This window comes from Gavia stellata, chromosome 31 (genome assembly GCF_030936135.1).
Source record: "Gavia stellata isolate bGavSte3 chromosome 31, bGavSte3.hap2, whole genome shotgun sequence".
Taxonomy (NCBI): domain Eukaryota; kingdom Metazoa; phylum Chordata; class Aves; order Gaviiformes; family Gaviidae; genus Gavia; species Gavia stellata.
This window is the reverse complement of record NC_082624.1, coordinates 5783560-5806819: the sequence shown is the minus strand read 5'-3', so window position 1 is coordinate 5806819 and position 23260 is coordinate 5783560. Positions and strand designations below refer to the sequence as shown.

The 23260-nt window shown below is 38.6% G+C and overlaps 1 protein-coding gene across 5 annotated transcripts in view; it reads left to right on the top strand.

Annotated features, from left to right (window-relative positions):
• NSD3 (nuclear receptor binding SET domain protein 3) overlaps window positions 1-23260 on the top strand; it is a 34910-nt gene that overhangs the window by 10506 nt on the left and 1144 nt on the right. The window contains exons 7-22 of one of the 5 annotated variants that reach the window (XM_009807684.2): window positions 1335-1435; window positions 3865-3910; window positions 4509-4639; window positions 5182-5310; window positions 5978-6104; window positions 6519-6716; window positions 7317-7487; window positions 11773-11922; window positions 14214-14370; window positions 14959-15161; window positions 15619-15731; window positions 16554-16823; window positions 20346-20429; window positions 20857-20998; window positions 21572-21678; window positions 22045-22249. In XM_009807684.2, coding sequence (XP_009805986.2) covers window positions 1335-1435; window positions 3865-3910; window positions 4509-4639; window positions 5182-5310; window positions 5978-6104; window positions 6519-6716; window positions 7317-7487; window positions 11773-11922; window positions 14214-14370; window positions 14959-15161; window positions 15619-15731; window positions 16554-16823; window positions 20346-20429; window positions 20857-20998; window positions 21572-21678; window positions 22045-22249 — 2334 coding nt within the window. Of the gene's footprint in view, window positions 1-1334; window positions 1436-3864; window positions 3911-4508; window positions 4640-5181; window positions 5311-5977; window positions 6105-6518; window positions 6771-7316; window positions 7488-11772; window positions 11923-14213; window positions 14407-14958; window positions 15162-15618; window positions 15732-16553; window positions 16824-20345; window positions 20463-20856; window positions 20999-21571; window positions 21679-22044; window positions 22250-23260 lie in introns of all 5 variants that reach the window. The other 4 variants (XM_009807683.2, XM_009807682.2, XM_059831370.1 and 1 more) reach the window with 4 other exon arrangements.

Sequence of the window (23260 nt, the reverse complement as noted above, 5' to 3'; positions counted from 1 at the left end):
TAATAACTCATTGCTATTATTAATAGTTAATATGCTGTAAATATTTTTTCCCTTGAAGAAAACCTATTTTTTACAGTTACTGTAAAATGACAACTTTTTCAACTGGAAAGTTTAGTTACTGAGAGATTCCTGAGCCATGCAACCTTGATATAAATGCTCATCTGATTAATCAAGATGAATCTTCAGTTTTTTTCTGGAGTCCTTCTGAAAGGCTTTCTTTCAGTGTCTGATGAAAGCCTGCCTATCTCTCTAGGTATTTTATCTCCTAACAAGAAGACGCAGATTTACAACTTCCAACAGTATACCTATCTGGCACAGTAAGCTAATTCCTGGTCCCAAGAGTTTGTATTTTTGCTTGGAAGAATACGAAGTCTTTTACATTCATGTCTTCTGTAGGTGAAAACTGAAAAACAAGAATAATGCTTCACAGCAGATAATTGTAAATCTTCACGTTTCAGTTTTCTGTCAGTACAGCTCTAAGTGTGTACTTTGTTTCAAGAGTTGCACATGGTGTTAAGTGTTGTATACATGTTTCTCCGTATGCCCTTTTTGGAGGTACTGCTGCACAGAAAGGTCTGCTGATTTTGCCAACCTTAGTTGTCAAAAAACCAGTAGCTCCTACTTCATCTCTTGAAATGTCATAATAACCTTCATTAATCTGAGTTTGTTTTCCATGGTAATATTTTCAAAAACTTGTTTTTCACTTCCGTTAATTATAATAACACATGATCACTGCTTCTGTTTGTGCTGAGTTTTTCTTCACCTCTTGAAAATCTTTAGTTGAGCATTCAGATTTCTTATTGATGGCACGTGTTATAGCGTGGTTCTTGCTGTAAGTTTTTTGTGTTAGCTGGTTCTGAGAGAAGGCTATCCCCACGCAGAGCAGGGGCACAGACCTGGTGTTTTGAGTGAAAACTTGGAAGCTATGTTTTGCATCTTAAATTTCTAGCTTGTTTTAGTTCAAGTTGATTGTGGATACCTTCCCATAAACACCAAAGATGGACTATTTGGTTAAAATTTAACCAAAGTGAAGACTGTGCTTGAGAGGTGTGTTACAAAAATCTGTTTGCCGTAAACTGGATTCCAGCTTTTTGTTTCGCTCTGTTACTAGTGTCTTTTTCTGAAGCTGACCTCTCTGTCTATGGAATCAGAACGTGTTGTCTGCAACCACAGCACCAGTTGGCAAATAGCTTGGAACTGAATTTAAAAATAAAACATTCAAAAGAGGAAAAAGTCTTGGTTTCGTTACTTTATCTGTCGATTTGGTGTTGAACATCTTGCTGTACCTCAGAAATACAAGGAATCATATAATGGAAACCTTTTTCCTTCTTCAGGTTGTATAGAAAAGAAGCAACAGAGAAGATCGATTCGAACCCGCTCAGAGTCTGAGAAATCCACTGAAGTTGTGCCAAAGAAGAAGATCAAAAAGGAGCAGGTTGGCTTCCTCCATGTAGAGAGTTAAAATATATTGTATTCATAAATGTTGTGGCTTATATTGGTGCCTTTTTATTTTTCTCCATTTTTCCCCATCGGGTTTCGTTTTGGACTATCCTTCATGAAATCCCCTTGTCAATACCATTGCTGTGACTCTGCTACTGGCATCTTCACAGTATCAGTCAGGCTATGGAAAATGGGAACTCAATGATGCAAGACTCCTAATGAACCTGCCATGTTTACGTTGAGATTTCTGTTATGAGCAAAATGATCTTGTTTCAGTAATTTCTATTTGATGGAATTGCCACCAGGTTCCTTCCTTTTGCTCTTGATTTAGCTGCTGGTTTGTATTGAGGTTTTGCTTTTCAAATGAAGTTAGACTGATTAATCTGACCACTTTTGAAAATGGACTTTAAGAATGATTTAACTTGAAGATGAGTAGTCAGACTTTTATGTTGGCAGACATTAGCAAAACAGATCTTCTGGGATATACGTTTCTTTTTCCTTAAGTAGATCTAACATGTACAGGGCATTCCTTTAATCTGGATGTCAGACAGACAAATGTTGTTGCTTTAAAAAAAATTATAAAGAATTCTGCGTGGAAATGAGTAGGAAAGTTCAGTGGATGGACATTAATATTAAAAACTGAATACACTTTTTTAACAAATTTGTCAAAGTTGTTGGTTCTTTTCCTTACATGGTTGATTTTCCCTCTTCAAGGGCCTCTCCACTTGAAACCTGAGAATTTTATATAAAATGTTTCATAGTATAGCTTTTACCAGTGAGAATTTTTTAAAAGGGACAGTTGGGCTAAAGATTTATATGGGAAGGGGAAAAATTGTTTTTTATCTCTCTAATTTATTCTTTGCCCTTTTGCTTTGTTTTGCACTTCATTCACTTCAGAGATTGAAAGTGGACCCAGTTGCTTTTTTTTTTTTCGTATTTTTCTTTTGATGCCGTAGCATTTACATCTGCATTCAGCAGAAGAGTGCTCTAACTCTAGAAAGTTTCTTGCTGAAACTTTAAAGCAACTTAAATGTTGGGCGTAAGATACCTGACGTAGTCCCTTAAGCCTCTTGTCATGAGGTGTTGCAGCCTCCCTATTTTCAAATGAGGTATTTTATGTTTGTAAATGTTTCTTAATTTAACAAAGGTATAAGAACCAACAATATGAACTTCATGGATCCCAGTTAGCTTTGCTTGCTTATATTATCTAGCTAACTAAGACTATGAACATTAAAGAACTTTTCTCAGGAAAAGTATATGACTAAAAATTAAACACAGATGCACTGTAATGCGCATAACCTTGAATGTATTAAGTTATATTAAAAAAAAAATCTTACTAACTTCTTACAATTATGCAACAATATTTGTTACCCAAAGTCAAGTTTTCTTGCAACTGATTCCCAAATTAGTCTGCAACAACTTGGTATAAAATTATAACTGGAACAAGTACAATTAATGGGAAAAACAAAATGTTAATGCTACTGTTACAGTGACTAGTGGAGAAATAAAAGTGATTGTTTAGATTTTATATTTGTATTACGAAATGTATCCTATACAAATCCTTCTATTGTATGTTTTTACTTATTGTACAACAAAATAAAATATTTTTTAAAAAAATTATAGAATAATCCTTAAATATTTACTAAATGTGTTTCTACATGCATATGTAACCACATTGTAAAGAAATAACTTGTAATTCTTAACCTTAAAAACAGGATTTTAGGCAACAACTTTCTTCTGTAATTATTATACAGTCGCCAAATTCTCACATGTTACATGTACATTGGCAGAACAGTTTCTAAACTTACCCTTCTGATATAGGATCGAGAACTTGAACCTCTTTTGCAAGATTGTAAACTTGTCTGCTTAAGTGTATACTGACATTGAGTTTCCAGCTGTATAGAGCTCTGCAATGCTGTGTGCGAAGTCCGTCTCGCCATCGCTGGGCGCCTTGCAGCACTCTATACAGAGAGGAAGTCTGTTCCCAGGAGCTCGAGAGTGCATGCTTGGTGGAAGCGCCTTAAATGGCGATGCATTAAGTGTCTCACTAACCCGAGTGTCATACTTGTTAAGGGGAGCTTGTGCTTACACAGGTGTGGGTTTTACAAAAGCATCAGGGTTGGCTGCCAAAACGAAGCCCGCTCCTGCCTGCTGGACACGGATAAAGCTTTCCTGTCATCTTCATGCCCAAAGGGAGTGATTGGAAAGGACCTTGCTAGTGAACACATGGCTGCCTTGTCTCCTGGTACTCAGCATAGGCAGCTAGGATCAAATCCAACAGGACAAGAAGGCTCACACTAAGAAGGGGATGGCAGACTACATCTGAGTTCAGAGATGCTAATCGCTTAAACTTAAATGTTTTCTTTTTAATACTAGGGAGAAAAATTCCTCTGGTTTTAACTATGGATTTTCCTATTCAAACAGGTTGAAATGGTTCCACTGACAGCAGTGAAGACAGGATTGCAGAAAGGTGAGTTACATACGAAAATAAACTTTTTTAAAACTTCCTGGCTCATCACGCTTCAGCAATGGTTTTCGTTCTGTGTAAACTGCAGAGGTCTTAACACTTGATGAACATGATAGATGCTGATATGCTGATCTTAATTTCTCTTGTGAGGGTGTTCTGGTTTGGGGGGGGTGTTTGTTGTTGTTCATTTGTGCATTGCTAGTTGGAAAGATAGCGCTTGTTAATGTGCTGTAAGCACATAATAGAAGTCCTTCTTCTGGACATTTCTTAATTTAAAAAAACCCCAAGTCTTTGCTTAGTCATATTTTAAAGATGAATGATGAAAAGGTGATCTCCTAAGGGTTTATCCTCTGATATATACCATTTACTAGCTTCCTCCACTATGTCGGCATATTCAGAAGTTTGTCAAAAGGTCTTCCTAAGGTGGTTTTGCAGTTAATTAGCTTTTCAGGGAGAATTAAACTAGTATCAAAGCTGTAAACTGAAAATTGAGGTGAGCAAATAAAGTACAGTTTCAGGCTGTCTCTCATCTTTCCTTTATTAATTTTAAACAAGAAGTTGAGAACATATATTAAAACTAATTTTAGTATGTTGTGTTAAGGTGCCAGCGAGATTTCAGATTCTTGTAAACCTTTAAAGAAAAGGAGTCGTGCCTCAACTGATGTAGAACTGACTAGCTCAGCTTACAGAGATACATCTGACTCTGATTCAAGAGGACTTAATGATTTACAGGTAAAGGCATGTTGTTTCTTACAGGGATTTGTTCGTTTAATCTGTCAGTGTAATAGGCTTTTCAGTTGCCTATTGTTAAATATGTGAACACTGTATCTTCTACAAATTTAATGTCTTTTCTTGTCTATAAAAAATAAAGCCTAGTCTTTTTCTTTCTAATCCCCTCCATTGTATTGCTATAAAAAAGATACAGTCTTTCTTTACAGATTTTCCTACTTCTTTGTCTGGTTTGCTTTTTGGAAGGTTATGAGATTCTTTGGGAATTGGGAGATGGTGCCGTATTTTGGTGTAACATTGAGAGGTGTCTGGAAAACGTAAAATAGCTATCTTTTTGGTTTTTTGCTTGTACAGGTAAAAGATATGTCGAGAAGGCAGCACTCCTTGTATCATTGTAATGAAGTTCAGCAGCTTTCAAGGACTTCTGTATTTCTTGGCATATTGAATGATCTTTTAATCAGTAGTGACTTAACTATTTTTTTCAGAATGTGGCTGTCCTTTGAAAGTGTCTTGTTTTGAGTGCCTTGGATTTTTCCTCTTTGTAGGGTAGTTTTGGAAAACGTTCAGACAGCCCATCAGCTACTGCCGATGCTGATGCTTCTGATGTGCAGTCGGTAGACTCTAGCTTATCCAGGAGAGGAACTGGAACAAATAAAAAAGACACTGTTTGTCAGGTAAATGATGGTACTGTAAAGAAATGAATACTAAAGATGGTTCGTCTATTTCTGTTAGTTTGAGCTGACAGACTCTTCAAACTACACTACTTAGTTTTAACTATGTCTCATAATTCGACATCTCAGATAAAAGGCTTTTAGGAGTTTTTATGGTCTGAAAATGATTCATAAGCCCTCCTGCATGCTAGAAAGTGCAAAAGCTGGAAAGTGGTATCTAATCCATACCTGCTAGCATAAGTAGAAAAAGTAGATGCCGTTTTCTGCTCCATTCAAAGATTTCAGATGGTCTTTCAGGATAGGGCAGAGAGAATTTTCCAGTATTTTCAAGAGAAAATCCGAGAATCTTCTGGCCGGTTTCCTGGTCGATAGTAAGGGAATAAGCTGATCTCACTCTTCAGGTGCATGAGAAAACAAGGAGTCCAGGTGGATCCTGTAGTGCCTCTCCTCTCTCTGTCCAGGCTCATGCAGTTATGAGAGCAAGATGCAGAAAGTGTTTCAGCCCAGAGACTTGCTGGGTCTGCTGTGGGATGTAGGCCAGTTCTCCTGCCTTATCTTAGCTCCAAAGAGACTTCAAGCAGTTTCTGGTCTTTGTTAACATCTGGTAGTCATTTGCATTTAAGTATGTCAGGTACCCTTTGTTCTCTGACTAGCTGTCTGCTTGTTTAAGATCTGCGAGAGCTCTGGCGAGTCTCTGTTGTCCTGCGAGGGCGAGTGTTGCAGCGTCTTTCATATGGAGTGCCTCGGCCTGAAATCAATGCCCGATGAGAAGTTCATCTGCACTGAGTGTAAAAACGGTGAGTGTGTTCCTGTGTCTGAAAAACAGGGAGGGATTTCCCACTTTGCTGAGGAGCTGTGTTCTGATCAGAACAAACTGAGATGGTAAGTTTCCAGGTTTTGGGAGTGGGTCTGGGTTATTCTGTTACTTTTTTTAACCTCTGCGGTCAGATGCTTATTTTTCACTTAGCAAGTACCCGGTAAGAAAAAAGTAATAAACTACTTAAGGTTTTACTCAGAATAAGGGACTTATGTTAAAAGCAATTACATAGTTATTGTGGATTATAGTAACCAGCTTACCTGTTTGAAGGGAAGGAGCCTGTGGTGCTCAAACCAGCGTTAACTCTGTTTGCTTCAGAATTTTTTTTTAACAACACCTGTATCTCAAAGAATTGGCCGTTACAGTTGGGCTCCCTTATTCCTTCTTTTACAAGGAGAACATACGTGCTTTTCATGCAAACTTCCTGGCAAAGATGTGAAGCGCTGTTCCGTCAACACGTGTGGTAAATTTTATCACGAGGCCTGTGTTCGCAAGTTTGCCACTGCTCTGTTTGAGTCGCGAGGATTTCGTTGCCCGCAGCATTGCTGTACTGCCTGCTCAGTGGATAAGGATATTCATAAAGCAAGCAAAGGTGAGAATAGAGCTGGCTTTGAACAGCAGGAGGTAACTCAAATGCATCGTCACAATAACAATGAATATAACTCTACCCTCTGTAATGCAGCATGCAGCAAGGAACAAGGGTTTCCTTCTTAATGAGGTCATTAACTTAAATCTATTGTGGGTGGGAAAACAGCGAGCAGCCTGAGACTGCTGCCTAAGTATACCTGGATCCGCAACACCTAACCGCAACACCGCAACACCAATTTGTTGCTGGGTTAGTAGTGCAAGGCCAAGGAATGTTTTTTTAAAAAGACAGTTGGTACGGCCTTTAGAACAATTATTTTTCAAGAAAAAAAGAATCCTTTTAGAAATTAACACAAATATTTTAAAAATAAATAGACTCTAGAATGATTAAAACCATGTATTTTTTTTTCCAGAGTTTTAAAGTGAAAGTTAAGAGTAACTTCTATGAAACTTCTTTTTTTTTTTTTTTTTTTAAGATGGAAGTGTTTCTTTTAAATCTAGTACTCTGATTGGAATAAAAACCAGCCTTGCATCTGTCTGTGGTGTCTTGTACCATATCCTGACTCCAGGGTGACATGGTGCATTTTTCTGCATTTATATTAAACAGGTCGCATGGTGAGATGTTTCAGATGTCCCATTGCCTATCACTCAGGAGATGGCTGTATTGCTGCAGGAAGCTTGTTTGTGTCATCCCACATTCTCATCTGTAGTAACCATTCCAAAAGGAATCACTCCTCATCAGCTGTTAATGTAGGCTTTTGTTTCGTTTGTGCAAGAGGTGAGCACACTTGTTTTTTCCCCTGTTTTATAGTCCTTCTATGGTCACTTGTGCAGTTTAGTGATAAAAATAATGTATTTCATAAAGAAAAACTCCCGTAGGGCTCTCTGGGATTTAAATGCTGCCTGTGATTATTTTTTTTTTGTTTGTTTGGTCAACAGTTCTCATGAGACTTCCACTTGCTATTTTGGTCCGTAATATTTGATATTCAGAAACAGCAATAGGTACTCAGAAGGCCTACTTGTGTTGCCAGTAGGAAAAAGTGGATGCCGAGCCCCCAATTCCAGCCATTGCAAGCTGAGAATGGATGCGTGTTATTATTCACTGTCTGTTAAGCAGAAGGGGATTCTTTCACCACTCACAAACTTAAAACTGTTTAAATTTTTAAGGCTAAAAGGTAGGATTTGCTCATGAACTAGAAAAATTCATTTTAATTTATAACTACCATCACATTTGAGAACTTTGAAAGAAAAACATTTACAGTACCGTATAAACAAGTTTCATGCCGGGATTTTTCCATATGCCAAAGTTATCTTTTTTTTTTCTTTTTCCTTTTTTTCTTTTTTTTTCCCCACTTGTTACTTTTACGGGTCTTAAGTCACTAGTATTCTGCCAGATAGCAGGTTGAAAAGTTCTGGTGAATCAGTTGCTTTAGTTGCACAACACAAAAATACCATTATTCTCTCAGATTAAGCAAAGCAACACAGTTAGGTGTTTGAATAATAATATGTATCTTACACAGTATTTCAGAAGTTTACGTTGGATGTATTCTTTTCAGCAGCTTTGAAACTCACTAATAAGGAAGCAAAAATGAGATGAATCGTGAAGTTACTTGTTTTCACTTGTGTTCATTCAGTTGGAGGTTTAGTATGGGAAAGATTGCCTTGAAATTTGGAAGAGCAGAGTAGTAATTAAAGACCTTTGAATAGGAAGGGGAAGATGGTGCCAGGATAATTTTCTTTCTAGCTCTCTCCTTTCTTGCCCTTATCTCATTTCCAAGTAATTAAGGAGCCATCACAAAGAATCAAGTTTAAAATAAAATAAAAAAAAAAATCCAGAGGCTAGAGAGAAACAGTAAGTTTTAGAATGAGCCTTAGAAAAACTCCTCCGAATGTGTAAAAAGATGTTTACAGCATGGGTCAGTGTTTCTCCTTTTGTGGGCTTGTTTAAACATTTTGCAGCCACCCCAAAGCAGGGTATGCGTGGTGTGAATCACAGCAGCATTGCGTAAATGTACACGTGCAAATTTGACATTGTATGTGCCCTTACGCTCTTTCATTTTAGGTTTTTAGGTAGCCTTATATATGGTTTGTGATTAATGTTGGTTGATAGTATTATTACACGTACAAATACGCAATCTGAACAACAAAACCAAACCAGCTGCTGTGTCTCTGAAGTAGAGCTAGCTGAAAATGTGTGATGTAGCATTCTGTTAGCAGATAGATGCTTTGGGGCATTCTGCATCAGATGCTAACTCAGAAAAATGAATACGTGTCCTTCAACGTTATTAATTTAACCAATGGTTATGTCCAAAAGCCCAACATAAATATGCGGAAAGAAGTTGTTTGTTTTCTAGAGCTAGAGTGGAATGATGAAAAACAGTTTCTGTGGTAGGTAGAGCAGTTCCATAATATTTTCAGCACTTTGGTTTTATGTTTTTTATCTCAGTTGTCCGGAGTCAGTCTGGTACGAGGATCAGATATAGGTTTATGACAGAAGAGTTTCTGTGGATCTTCCCTGATTTGAATATCAGATTAGAAATGTCTCTTGGCAAGGTCCAACGGTGGCTTTAGTCTGCCCCTGTAAGTATTAATGTGAAGAATTCTGTATGGTAGGATGATGACTTGTCCTGCTGTTCTGCTCCTACATGAGGTAGGTCATAGGATCTTAGCCATTAGAGAACCGTGCTGATGTGAATGTTGCTGATCTCAATTATGAAAGCTGTGTTTGTACTAAGATGTGAATGGAAAGCAATGGCAGGCTTCTACCATTGGATTTATCCTAAATGTTTTGTTTTCTGCCAATTTCAAAACACTATTAAGCTGTAGTATCAAAATATATTGCATGATACAAACCAGCTAAATAAATCTCTTTGAAGTTGTACTTTATTAACCCTGTGGCCAGCTACTACAGATGCTTGAAGCTGACTTAAGATCCAAATATCATAGAAGAACGTACTCTAGATTATAAATCTGCAGTAGTTTGTTACAGATACATATGAAGGTGAATCTCCTTGGGAATTTTTCCTCCAAGTTTTGGATACTTTGTGACACAAAGGTGTAAAATAGAGACCTCCTACTTCTCTCGGGTAGAACATATTTAAAAGCTTTATGAAAAGGAATACCTGCTATTTGGCATCCATCTTACGTATATGGCACAGAAATCGGAATTTGGGAGTATGATTCCAGAACTGAATTACAGTAAGGGAGTCTTATGCTTGCTGAAAATGCAGACCTGCATTTATTTCTAAAAAATAAATGAAGTGCAGAAGAAAATTTTCATGGTTATTTGGGTTTTGGTTTTTTTTTTCCCATTTGACATTGTTTTAGTAATTCTGTTTATACCTGAACCTAGCTTCATCAGAGATGAAACTACAGAAGTCTGTATTTTCTTCTGGCAATATAAGTAACCTCTGAACCCCAGCAGATGGAATTTCCTGTCCTGTATATTCAGAGTCTTAGTTATGAGAACTCGAAAAGTTACAAACCACTACCACTGACTAAATCCTCTGTATTTTACAGCAACTATGTACTGTTCTTCTAGAAAATTTTTGTGGGGTTTGTTTCTACTAGGCGTAGCTGGAATCAGGAGCCAGTGTGCTTCACCGAAGAAAGATTGTGCGAGGTTTACATTTAGCAAACTCCCCCGGATGGGTTGAATTGAGTCCTGTCTAGTCATATGTGGTCAGCATGAGGGACATAAGGTGAGGACAGCATCTGTGGCAGGAGCACTGAGAGTACCTGCTCAGAAGGAAATGGGGAACTGAATGCTTTAGAAATACTTGGGCATCTGTATGTGAGAACGGTTACTTAATTAGTTTTAGTTGATATCAGGAGAAACTTTGTATTTAGATGCAAAACATTACTGAAGTGAGAAAAGGTAGATATGAGACAATCTATAAAATATGCAAACTTGCTTATCATGAGGTACTTGAAATACGGTATATTTTAAGACTTCTTATTCACCTTCCTGAAATATCCTTCATAAAGCACGTTATCGTTCACATAACTGCATGCGCAGGTCATACTTGTTTTATGAATCCTCCTGAGGACATGCTTTCCAGGTAGGCTGACACCATTCTCCTTACAGCAGATTTTTAGGCACCCCAGTTAGAAAGCTTCTCTACAGCACTCAGCTCTGCGTGCGTCCCACAAGGGAAAGAATTGGTGGCTATATCATGGTAGCTCATCTTTCCGGCTTCTTTGGGTCTCAGTTGCTCTGCTCTTCCCATGAATTAGTGGCCAAATGCTTCTGGTCTGTAGCTATGGGGCTGTCACCTGAGCTGCCTGGCTCTTTGGAGCAATGAGGAAAGTGGAGAAAGAGAAAAGAGAAAAGCAAACACATCCTTTGAAATAAATGCGTATAGGAGAACAGAGTGCTTGACTGCTCCGAAGTGTTTAAGTTGGTAGTGGTAGCTGTGGGAGGGCAGGGTTGGTGGCCTTACTTAAAAACAAATGGCATAGGGCAGAACTTTCATCTGTTCTTTCCCCTCTGGTACCTTGCAGAATCACTGACACACACCCCCCTTGTTATTTTTTTCCAACACAATTATAAAGGCAAAACACTTTCATAGATAAGATCTTTTAGATAGATTTGTAGTAAGTGGGATGGTGAGTTCTTGTATACAACGGCTGCTTTTTCATTTTGTAGCCCCAACTAACAGCATGACCTTTGACGCAGTGACTGTCATCCCCCAACTCTTCAAATTAGCTTGCTTTTTTTCATTTGGGTGGGAGGGTGGTTCACACAGATATGAAATTGGTTGCTTTTCTTGTGCTTTTCTTTAAATGCACAGATTAAGGGTAGAAGCACAATTGAAATTCCACTTAAAAGCAGCTTATTCATCATAGGTTTTTCCAGTTATATTTTAATTTAGTCTCTCAGACACATAACCTCTTTCTTAGCGAAGAAACTTTCTGTCAGACTTTTCTTTTTCTTTATTTTCTCTTTTTTTCATTCACACATAAATGCATTAGAGGTGTTCATTTGATTTATTTTATTTTCTCCTTTATGGAATCATGGGTAGTTTCATTGCAACTCATCTCTTTCTGTTTGTTTCGTATAGGGTTGGTAGTGCAGGATCATTCAGACCCCCTGTTCAGTTCATATGCCTATAAGTCCCACTACCTACTGAATGAATCAAATCGTGCTGAGTTGATGAAATTACCTATGATTCCTCCTCCTTCGTCAGCTTCCAAAAAGAAATGTGAGAAAGGTAACCAACATAGTTTCTTTCTCTTTAATTTACTTTCGCTTTTTCTATTTTTTCTCTCTCTTTAAATCAAACAAGAAATGTCTGCTTGTCAAGCACCACTTACTGCTTTTCAGTAAACTTCACTCATTGGTTATTGTGAACGTGTGTTCATGTTGTTGGCAATTTTTTTATTACAAAAGGGCTTAAAATAATTACTGTCACTAAATTCTCCTTGAAAGAGGTTAAATCACTTTGTATCTGGCCTAGGCTGTTCCAGCTTCATGGAAGCTATTTACACAGTAATGTGAAGAGGTGGCAAATAGAGCTTGATGTTGTTGCAGTTCAGTACTTACCAGGGTGATGTAAAACAGCTTCTTAAATTGATTTTATATGTGGAAGAAGAGGGGGGATGTTCTGTTTCAGATCTTCTAGGTAGCTTCTGCAGAGCCTGAGAGAAGAAAGGAATTTTCAGGTTGAGCGCGGGTGGGTCCTGTTGCCATCCAGAGGATGTCCGAAGGGGAAAGGCAGCGAGGTTTCACCTGCGTATGTGTCCATTAGCCCCTGGGCCTCGTGTTCCACCTCTGCCAGCTTGGGACAGCCAGTGCTCCTTTCCCTCCTCGCGGGACGGGTGCTCGCTTTCTGAAGCAGTGCTGTGTGTAGGAGTGGCAGGAGATGCTTTCTGTCCTGTGCAGAAACCCCTGCAGCTCCGGGAGAGAGAGGTCGTTTTATTCTGGTGTGGGTGGTGCTGTAGCATCTCAGAATACCTTATGGGGAGATAACTGCTGTCTGTATAAAATACTCAGATGTAATATTTTATTCCCCACAGAAATTTGATTTCCTGAGAGTGTTCAGAAACGGTGCCCAATTAACCATTCTAAAGTTAGGTTATTTTGAACGTTGCTAGATTGATGGCTTTCAGTAGTTCCTGTAATTCCTGAAAACAAAAATTATTTTGAGCCCTCTGCTTAGCTTGAGCAATATCTTACTAATGCATCCTGAGAGCAAAGCGTCGGGTTTTTTCCTTGCTTAGCACTGAAAGTTTTGTGTTTGATTTTGTTTGATTTTTGCATCTCTTGGCATTTTACCATGTTGGATAATGTTTCAGTAATTTACACTGGGTCTGTATTTCCTCTGAAATAACATTTGCAAAAAAATATTTTAGAAGTTAAAATTTTGTTATGGGTTTGGGGAGTTCTGGAAAATCCATATGGATGGATTTTACTGGTTTTAGCAGAGGAAATACAGTATTGGTCATGCAACTGATTTGTTTAAGGAATGCTTATTGTGACATGCAACAATCAATTAATGCGATGACATTTTTTAAAGTCTATAGGTGGACAAGATTTTCTGATAAATGTTTGAAAGTTACTATTCACACTTCTTTTGATATTGTGCTTGAAAATTGCTTTAAATGCTCTCAAGTCTCTCCCAGACTTTCCATCTGGGATGCAAAAACTCGTTAATTTCTTACACGTTTTTATAGATATATAAATTTTTATATATATTTTATATACTTACATATATAAAATACTACAATATGTGTAATGTATCAAGTCTTACTGTATGAGCTGCTTTGTTTGCTGAGGGTGGCTTAGAGATGTGCTGTGGCTCTCCACATTTAATACATCTGCCAAAATATAAGCCAGCCAAAACAACTTTTCTCCAAATAAGTGTAAACTTCAGAAATTAATGTTAACCAAAGTCAAGGAACTTTTGGGATGGGGACAACTTGTGTGGTGTCTCATTCTGCATTATGTACTGTGCTCATACTGGTAAACTCCTTTTTGTGGAATAAACAGACTTACTACAATTCTTTTATAATGTCCTTGGTACAGAAAAGCATTGATCAACCTATAGGCTGCGGGGTTTTTTGATGCACACTAACTGATTGCTGAGGGATGCAGTCATAACAATGTTGATTGAAAAAGTGTTTCTTGAAAATTTAGTTAGTTGTCATTGTTTTGGCCATCACCAAAGAAATACAAGCTAACAGCACTGCTTTCAGATGCAGTGCTCCCTTTGGGAATGTTGCTTCTCCTGCCAACTTACCTCATGTTTAAAAAACACTCATCTGTATTTTTGTGTATCTTCTGATGCCGTTAAGAGTCACAACTGGCACATTAGATGATTGCGCTGCACAGTCTTTTTTAACCAACATTGTTAAGTTTGACTCGATCCCTTTCTTTTGCCATTTTTTTCTGTGAGGCAAATGAGAATGTAGAATGAATGATTTAAAATGATTGTCAATTGCTGTGCACAGGGGGAAGCAAATCCTTACTTCTATAAACCAAGCAGGGTTTCTTTGTTTAAAGGTGGAAAGCTGTTATGCTGTGAATCCTGCCCAGCTTCCTTTCACCCTGAGTGTCTCAACATAGAAATGCCTGAGGGATGCTGGAATTGCAATGACTGTAAAGCTGGCAAGAAGCTACGTTACAAGCAGATCGTTTGGGTTAAGCTTGGAAATTACAGGCAAGTTTGCTATTTTTGGGTTTTAATGCTTTGGATGTTTTTAATGTACTGTAGAATTACAGGAAGACAACTCAAAGCAGCTCAGTCTTTGTAAACAAGAACTAGAAATACAATAATTCATCTACTTTGTGTCAGGCATCGATGTCTCCCTTTAAATTAAATTCTCCTGCTTTTTCCAGGCAATGATGAATACTTGATTGCACTTACATTTGCTCTGTAGAGCATAATAGTGATACGGAAAACCAGGGGCTGTCTTATAGAACCAAGATGTCCTAGCTTGTGTTTGCTGTTAGTCACCTGCAGGGATACAAGCATTTATAAGTGATCTTAGAAGTCCGCTCTTGTGCCACGTATGTTCTTACAAGGCTTTTCCAAAATCTGGAATAAGAACTTTTCTTGTGTTTTGCATGGTGTTTCCTGAGTATTGCTAAAGGGAGCCTTGATTGCATAAGGAAGGAGTTAATTTCTTTAAGAAAGAAAAACTGGCTTTTATTTCTCAATCCAGTTAGGCAAACTCAGAAGCTAAGGCTATAGTTCAAGGAACTTATATTCTTCCCTTTTTTTTTTTTTTCCCCCCCTACTTTTCAGGTGGTGGCCAGCAGAGATCTGCAATCCCAGGTCTGTGCCTCTCAACATACAGGGCCTCAAACATGATATCGGGGACTTCCCAGTATTTTTCTTTGGTTCACATGACTACTATTGGGTACACCAGGGCAGAGTTTTCCCTTATGTTGAAGGAGATAAAAGCTTTGCTGAGGGGCAAACTAGTATTAACAAGACCTTCAAGAAAGGTAAAATCAAACAAAGTTTATAGTGGTTTATGACAAAAATTCCACGTGTTTGTGTCTCCATCACCACTTAACCTGCATGGGAATATTAAGTGACTAGTGTTCTGTGTTCACGTAAAATTGCAAACATTATGTAGATCCCTTGACTGCAGATAAAAATATGTTTATTTAAGTGCCTACTCATTGTGTATTGTGGGCAAGTTCAATTCTTCCACGAACAGGGAAATGTTAAGATGGAGCTTGTGCTCTGCTGCATGGGATCATTGTTTGGTATCTCCGTACCTACTGAAAAGTACCTGATGATAGATTAATGATATACTGCAATAACTCATCTTTAGCTTGTGTTTATGTTTATAGAGTTCTATTCCTAGCTTTAAAAAAAAAACAAAACCATACATGTATATATTTGATTATCAGCAGCTGGTGCTAATTGCTTTCTATTTTGAACTCCCTTGCACAGCACTTGAAGAAGCGGCAAAGCGCTTCCAGGAGCTGAAAGCACAAAGAGAAAGCAAAGAGGCATTAGAAATTGAAAGGAATTCAAGGAAACCTCCACCTTATAAACACATTAAAGTGAGTTGACTTCTTTCTTTTCCTGTTTTTATTCTGTGCATTGGTAAGCTATGTATTTAAACCGATATTTGCCATAATTCAAGCTTAAGGAAATTCAAATAAATAATTTTGCTGTTCTTTTCAAGAATCTTTTGTTCTGTCCTATAGCACCATAAAACATTCTTTTAAGAGACTATTTGTGAAAGAGAATTAACTGTTGAAGAACAGTGTTACCTAAGGTAGAATTTTGCTGGTTGCAAGCTCATGTCATGTGTCTTAGATACATGCTGGCTGCTACTAAACTTTGTTTGAACTCAGTGTTAGTAGGAATACTGACTGCTCATCCTACTGCAGACTGCGGAGTCTAACTCTTGCCAGCAATTTTGGACACAGAGGGCTTGGTGTTGTTTCTTCAATGTTTTTGGTTTTAGTTGGAAGAAATCCCATTGATGATAAACTTTGTATGCTTTGAGTTACTGAACCAGTAATTTTACTGGGGAGAGACTCATGCTGTACTGTCTGGAGTCATGAGATTTAATGTTCTTCACTTAAATTGCTTACTACTGGCTTCTCTGAACAGTGTATGTCCCCAATTGAGTTGGCAGCTGAGTGGCAACAGATGCCATCTGTAAAAGTACATGCATGTGTCTGCTTCTGAACTGCAGGAAGTGTATTTGTTGTGACACACCATCCTTCAAAAGGGTCTGGAAGGAAAATAATGACATAATCATTGTTTTCCTGCCTTCTTGTGTCAGCTGATGATTGGCCTCCAGTAAAGCTGTTGAGTTTGTGTTCTTTGTGCATTGTCGCCTTCATTTACTCTTTTTTTCCTTTGTTCCAAAGTCCAACAAGGTAATAGGGAAGGTTCAGATTCAGGTAGCTGATCTGTCAGAAATCCCTCGCTGTAACTGCAAGCCGTCGGACGAGAACCCCTGTGGCCTGGAGTCGGAGTGTCTGAACAGGATGCTGCAGTATGAGTGCCATCCCCAGGTGTGCCCAGCGGGAGAGCGTTGTCAGAACCAGTGCTTCACCAAAAGACTGTACCCTGATGCTGAAATCATAAAAACTGATCGACGTGGATGGGGTCTCAGGACAAAAAGGAGCATTAAAAAGGTAGAATTACAAAGGACAAAGGCTGTGATAGCCATCAGTGTGGTTTTAAGTGACAACACTGCAACTCTGTGTACCTTAAATGAATGCATAAAGAAATGTCAGCGCTTGCAAGTAAATGCTTTGTGTTAAAAAGACATGAAACTTCTGTAGGTGAAGCAGTAATGGTGAAGTCTGCTTAGCTGTTTTGACAGAAGCGTCTTAACCGTGATACTTAAGGAAGAAAAGCTAGTTCCAGGTGATTGTGAATTTATGAATTCTTTTGGTGGAGGGAAAGAGCATGTGTGCATTATCTCACTGCCTACTGGGCAAAAAAGGGAGAGAGCGGTCTGGGAAAAAGTAGTCTGAATGATGGTTTCTTTCCCTAAATAAGGCCATTGAAGATGATGAAATCTTAGAGGGCTGGCAAAAGAAGTTGCTTGTTTTGTCTCTTTTTTTCCCTTTTCTTCACCTCATCCTTATCATAAGCCAGCAAATGACGATCACAAAATATGAGAGAAGCTCAAAGGGTGGGTGGAGGCAGCTTGAATTGAGAGCCCCCTTTTCAGGGGGTTATTCTTCAGTCTGTCCTTTTGCCTTTTATGCTATTACAGTAATGTGCTGACGCTATTTTCCTGTTAGTGGGTTGTTTGGAGTGGGGGAGTTCACAGTATTACTCTTACAGACATCTGGTAACGAGTCAGCTTTCTCAGCCTCCTGGTATTCAACTCTTCAGCCTGGATTTATTTCAGAAGAACTTGCAGGGGATTAATGAAACACTTGAGGTGATCAGGCTGCATTGGACAACAAAATTTAAAGGTTCTTAGACGTTCAAGAAGGCAGAGAAGAATAATGAAGATACAGAGATTTCTGTTGATGGAAATGATGTTGCTATTATAACAAAAAGCAGCAAGGACTGACTAGCCTCAGGAAATGTTACGGACTTTGGCTTAAATACTAGAATGGTCTGCGTCGTTGAGAGTATTAGTGGGTGCAGTCAGTGAGGTGGGGGAACGGGAGTATTCTTCCCTGACTCTCAGGAAGCCGTTGGATGTGGATCACTGGTTTTTCTTTACACTGTATGGCTGCACACTGTATTGCTGGGGATACCAGTCTGGGATTCAGGTGGGATACGCAATAGTTGATACGGAAAAACAAAATCTTAAGCTTGCATATCTAAGTGTGAGAATCCTCATCTAGCTGGATTGCAGTCTTTGCTGTACTTCGAGGCAAGCATGAGGATGATTGGCCTGGATTTCACCTCTGCTTGAACTTCCCAGGCAGAGGAATGGATCTGATGGACGGATGTGTGTTTTGCTCTTACTCATGCAGGCTTCGTTGTTTCTGAACAAGGAGATGGCTGAGCATACCTGAAGAGTAGTAGAAGATGCAGTTATGGCCACGGATGGAATTGGACAGTTTAAGACTTCAGGACAAGTTGTTTTTCTAATGTAACCCACGTCCTCAAGGCTCTGCTCTAGAGAACTCTTGCTCTTGGTTGCCTTCATATTTTCTTCAGTTTGAATTTGCACTCATCTTAACAGCAATGGTATCCTGGCACTTCTCATTGCGAGAAAACAGGCCATAGTTTTGGTGGACTTGAACTTCATGCGAGAATTACACGACTCTGCTCTGTAGAGAGAAAGTGGCTGCTCTCCAGACTGGAAATGCTGCTGTGACGTTTTGGATTGGATGGTCACTGTGGGATGAAGAGTTTAGCTTCCAGTGTAATTAGAAAGTATAGAAAAAGTGAAGAGATCCTGAATTGATTCTTTTACCATTAAGCAATGTGGTATTTAACTGTATGCACAGGTAGTGTGTAGGATAATCCACTGAAGAGGTCCTGCAATGTCAAGATGAAAGCTTTGGGCTTACATACAGTAATTTCAACTGTGAATTCTTTGCTTTTGTCCGTCTTTACTAGACATCTACCTCCCTGGCTTTTTAAAATGTAGTTTACAGTCTCTAGAAATCTGAGATAGAGAAATATTGTCTAGCAGTTTAAGTGACAAGCATGCATGTAAGTAGGGTAGTATTTGGTGGTGTTTTAACAAACCATTTTCAGTGAGGATGCAGTTAACCACTCCATCAGTTATAGGTGGAAACTTCTGACTGCGTTTGGGACTTTTTTCAACCTACAGACACCTGACTGATTTAACAAGTAGCTAGAGGAATAGTGGGGGGAAAAGCTGTGTTTAAAAACCTTTCAATACACTACTATTATTCTTGTCCCAAGTACCTGGTGAATTTTTATAGCCGGTTTTGGGGGTTTTTTATAGTAGAGTTCCTGTGAATTTAGTATGCAAACTTTATAAATGCATTTGTGTCCTGTAAGCGCTTTACTGAAAACTGTTGGTGGTTCTGTTGAATTGTCCAGGTGTTCCCACACACACAGGCTGAATTGAAAGCAACTTGGCGGTGAAAGGACTGCGTTTTTTTCCCTTTGATTGGGGCTAAAATTTTCAGAAGCATCTAAGTGATTTTTATCAAGTGAAGGTGTGTTAGATAAGACTCAGACTATTCCAACCTGTAAATCGGTCTTAACGAGCACCAGGCTTCTGAGTCACTTTGACTTACCTCTCAGAAACGCAACCCAAATTGCCTGATTTCCACCCTTGCCGCTTTCATTTACCATGTTCTTCATTCGTGTTTGGGTTGTGACGGCCACGGGCGAGGGCACGCGGGGACAGGCATTACTGCCTGGAGCCCTGTCACAGCCTTCAGGGCATCTCAGAGGTGGCTTGCCCAGGCGTCTGCCCCGAGCACACTGACAGGGTAGTGCTTGTTAACATGTTGGTTCTGTACGTTACAAGAGTTTTTCTTGAAATATCAGGTGCTTGTCAGACACCTGAATTTGAGTATTTCAAATAGCTATTTTTAATGGTGTTTTAAACCATCAGCAAGTGGCTGTCTTGAGAAACTGATGCTCAGAGTGCTGAGTATTGGCTCCCTTGCATCAAGGTACCAAGCATGTCCCAGCTCTTCTGAATTCCCTTAGGTAAAAGCTGGGAACACGCTGTTGGCCTGGAGGGCTACTTTTAAACATGTGTTTTAGTGATTTTTTTTTTTTTTTAAATTTACAATTTTTGTATAATCTGTGTTTCATTAAAACTTTGTCACTGCAAATGTTCTGAGTTTATTGACTATTACCAGTCCTAATAAAAGTGAAGTATGTAGGGAAAATACTTGCCATTGTAATAGCTCACGTTTCCTTAGGAATCTATGAATATTGTCTCATTGTCCTTTTTAAAAGAAAGCATGAAAGGTCAAAGGTTTCTAGAGAATTGACAAATATGGCTTGTGTAGTGAATACAGAAACAGTGTTTGGCTCTGCTGCCTTTTTATTTTGGGTGGGCTTATTGCTTGGACAACAAGTACCTCGTGCACATATTCACATCTTTCCTACTAGATGGTTAAAGTTTAATGCTTTTTGTGATGATTAGAGTGTATTTTTATAGGAAATGCTTTTTTCTGTGCTGCTTCCCTTTATCATCATAAGAAGTAGTAAGCATGGATTTCTTATTTTTGTTTTCCTTTACTTTTCAGGGAGAATTTGTGAATGAATATGTTGGCGAGCTAATTGATGAAGAAGAGTGCAGGTTGCGGATCAAACGTGCACATGAAAACAGCGTAACCAATTTTTATATGTTAACTGTAACAAAGGTAAATATTATGTCTCGTTCAATATAAACTGTTTATGGTTGAAACTAGGGGTAAAATGCTGGCAGAAGCATCATGCTGCGTTTGATATTATCCTCCTACCAACACTCAGGTGTCGGTAGGAGGGTAACATCTGTGTTTCTCTTTAATGGAATGGGTGAAGACGTGAAACAGAAAGCCTGTTTCTTAGGTTACGCACTCTGTGCCTATTCCACTTCTGTAAGCACAAATATTCAGACGCTTTTTCATAAAACTAACTCTGCAGGGAAAATGTACCACTTTTAACTAATTGAACATACACATATTTTTTTCTGCCTTAGCCATTAGTAGTCACTTGGCAGCAGGCAACCTTTTTTGTTTGTAAGTACTAAATCTGCCTTTGTCTTTTTATTTGAAGGACCGGATAATAGATGCTGGCCCAAAGGGGAATTATTCTCGGTTTATGAACCATAGTTGTAATCCAAACTGTGAAACACAGAAATGGACAGTGAATGGTGACATTAGAGTTGGACTGTTCGCTCTGTGTGATATTCCTGCAGGTAAAAAGATGGCGCTATTTTGCATGTATACTTTTGTCTTGAAATGGCTAAGTTACTAATTTGGCTAGGTTTTTTTCTCTGAAATTACTTCATCTGGGTGACGTTTATAGGTACTTTGTCATTCAGTGTTCATTGGAGTGGAGACATTTGAGTTCCAGTTTTAGCAGGGATCTTACAAATGGTTCAAAGCTGAAAGCTACTGTTAAAGCTAACTACAGGGTTTGCTGCTAAGTACAATGTTAACTCTGTGTCATGTAAACACTTGCTGTAGCATTGATGCTTTCACCAGTCTTTGTCTGGTGTGGTATTATCTTTCCATGTTAAGTGTTTTACTTGATCTGTCATTTTAACTGGATCTGTGTGATAGTATAGCTGCTACTTATGTCTGATGTAGGCAAAATTTGCTACTTTTAAAGTTTATGAAATCAATGCACTATTTCAAGCTTGCCCTTTTAAAATATTGCTGCTAGATCTCACAGATTATGAAAAGAGAAATGCTAATGAAATGTCATTGTCACAAGCCTGTCTTTCCTCAGTGTCTGTGTGGGTGAATTGTTTTTCTTTAAATTTTAGGAATGGAGTTAACATTTAATTATAACTTGGATTGCCTGGGCAATGGTAGGACCGAATGTCATTGCGGAGCAGAAAACTGCAGTGGTTTCCTAGGAGTGCGTCCAAAGGTACATGGATAAAAATTGAAGCTTTTCTTCCCAAATCCAGAGATATAGTAACAGTAGGGCACAGAGGGGTTTTAGTTTTATTTAACTTTTTACTTTAGTCTATGTAATACTTTCCACCCTTGAAAGTCTCTAAAGGTTTTACAGTTATGATCTGTAGTGCTGTTGTGTCTAGGGTGAAGTTAATTTGCCAAATTGTGTTAATTAAGATACATGTGGATGGGCATTTCTGGCTCTTAAGAGCTTCAAAACTTTTTTGAGTGGATTTAATTTAAGCATAGTTCATGCAAATGATAACCGAAAGTTGATTTAATTTTAATGCAAGGAGTTTATAAAGTGACTGTATGCTGTGATCTTTGTAATTGCTAGACAGCATTTGCAACAGCAAATGAAGAGAAGGTGAAGAATGCAAAATTAAAGCAGAAGAAACGGAAAATAAAAACAGAACAGAAGCAGATGCATGAAGACAACTGTTTCCAGTGTGGAGATGGGGGAGAACTGGTCATGTGTGACAAAAAGGACTGTCCCAAAGCATACCACCTCCTATGCCTTAACCTGACTCAACCACCTTTTGGTAAGAGCAATCGTGTGGCTTCCTATTCACCTTTTCCTTCCTGCAGCAAGACAATGTTCAAGCTGAAATGCAGTATTCTTTAACATTAAATGCAGCATATTTGCTTTTGCAATACCACCCATTGTAGAAATACATCAGGTTCCTAAATGAGGACTGATGGACAGAGAGGCATTGTAATAATTTTTAATGTTGTTCTTGTTGCATCTCTTTCTTGGATCAAATTTCCTCCTCTTACTTTGATTGAAATATAAACTTCATCTTGGTGTCCCAAGGTCACCAAGTGCATATCACATGATGGTTCAAACTGCTGACATAGTAGGCATGATGTATAGGGCTCAATTAATCAGGAAATGTGTTTAAATTATCTACCCTATCCTAATGGCAGGTATCTTCCATTTGATTTTTTCCATGTTAAGGCATCGCTTTTTGTAGCTAGGGCTCAAATTATTCAGCAATACAACATCTTAATCCGATTGCAGGATTTCATAAAAGTCCTTATCTCTTTAATCTTCCCAATTCCAAAGACTTCAGTGAAAATAATTGGAAGTCCAGATTAGTCTATGATTAAATTAACCAAAAGGCTGCCATGAGTGAAGCTGAATCTGTCACGTGCCTTTTCAGCATGTTAGAAACATGGAAACTATCCTCAAAATAGCTTATTTGCTGGAGGAAGAAATGATAGCATCCTAGCACCAAAAGCAACTTGAGTTAGGGTTTTGTGTTTGGTTTTGGTTTTCTTTGAAGTTCAGGGTGTTGGTTTTTTTAGCCTGGCCCAGGTAGGCTAGTTACCACTTCATTAGAGGTCTGGAGTCCCAACTTGGTGCTATTCTCACCCTTTGGGATGCGGGTCTTGACACACTGTAAATGCGGTGTGACATGTCCCTGTGAAGGAGAGTGCTCCCTGTTACTCAGCAGTAACCCAGTCAAAAGGGACTTCAGCAAGGCTTGGACACAGCAGCAAGAAGCTTTTTGTTCTCCTTTTTGCTACGTTCAGTATACCTTTGCAGTCTG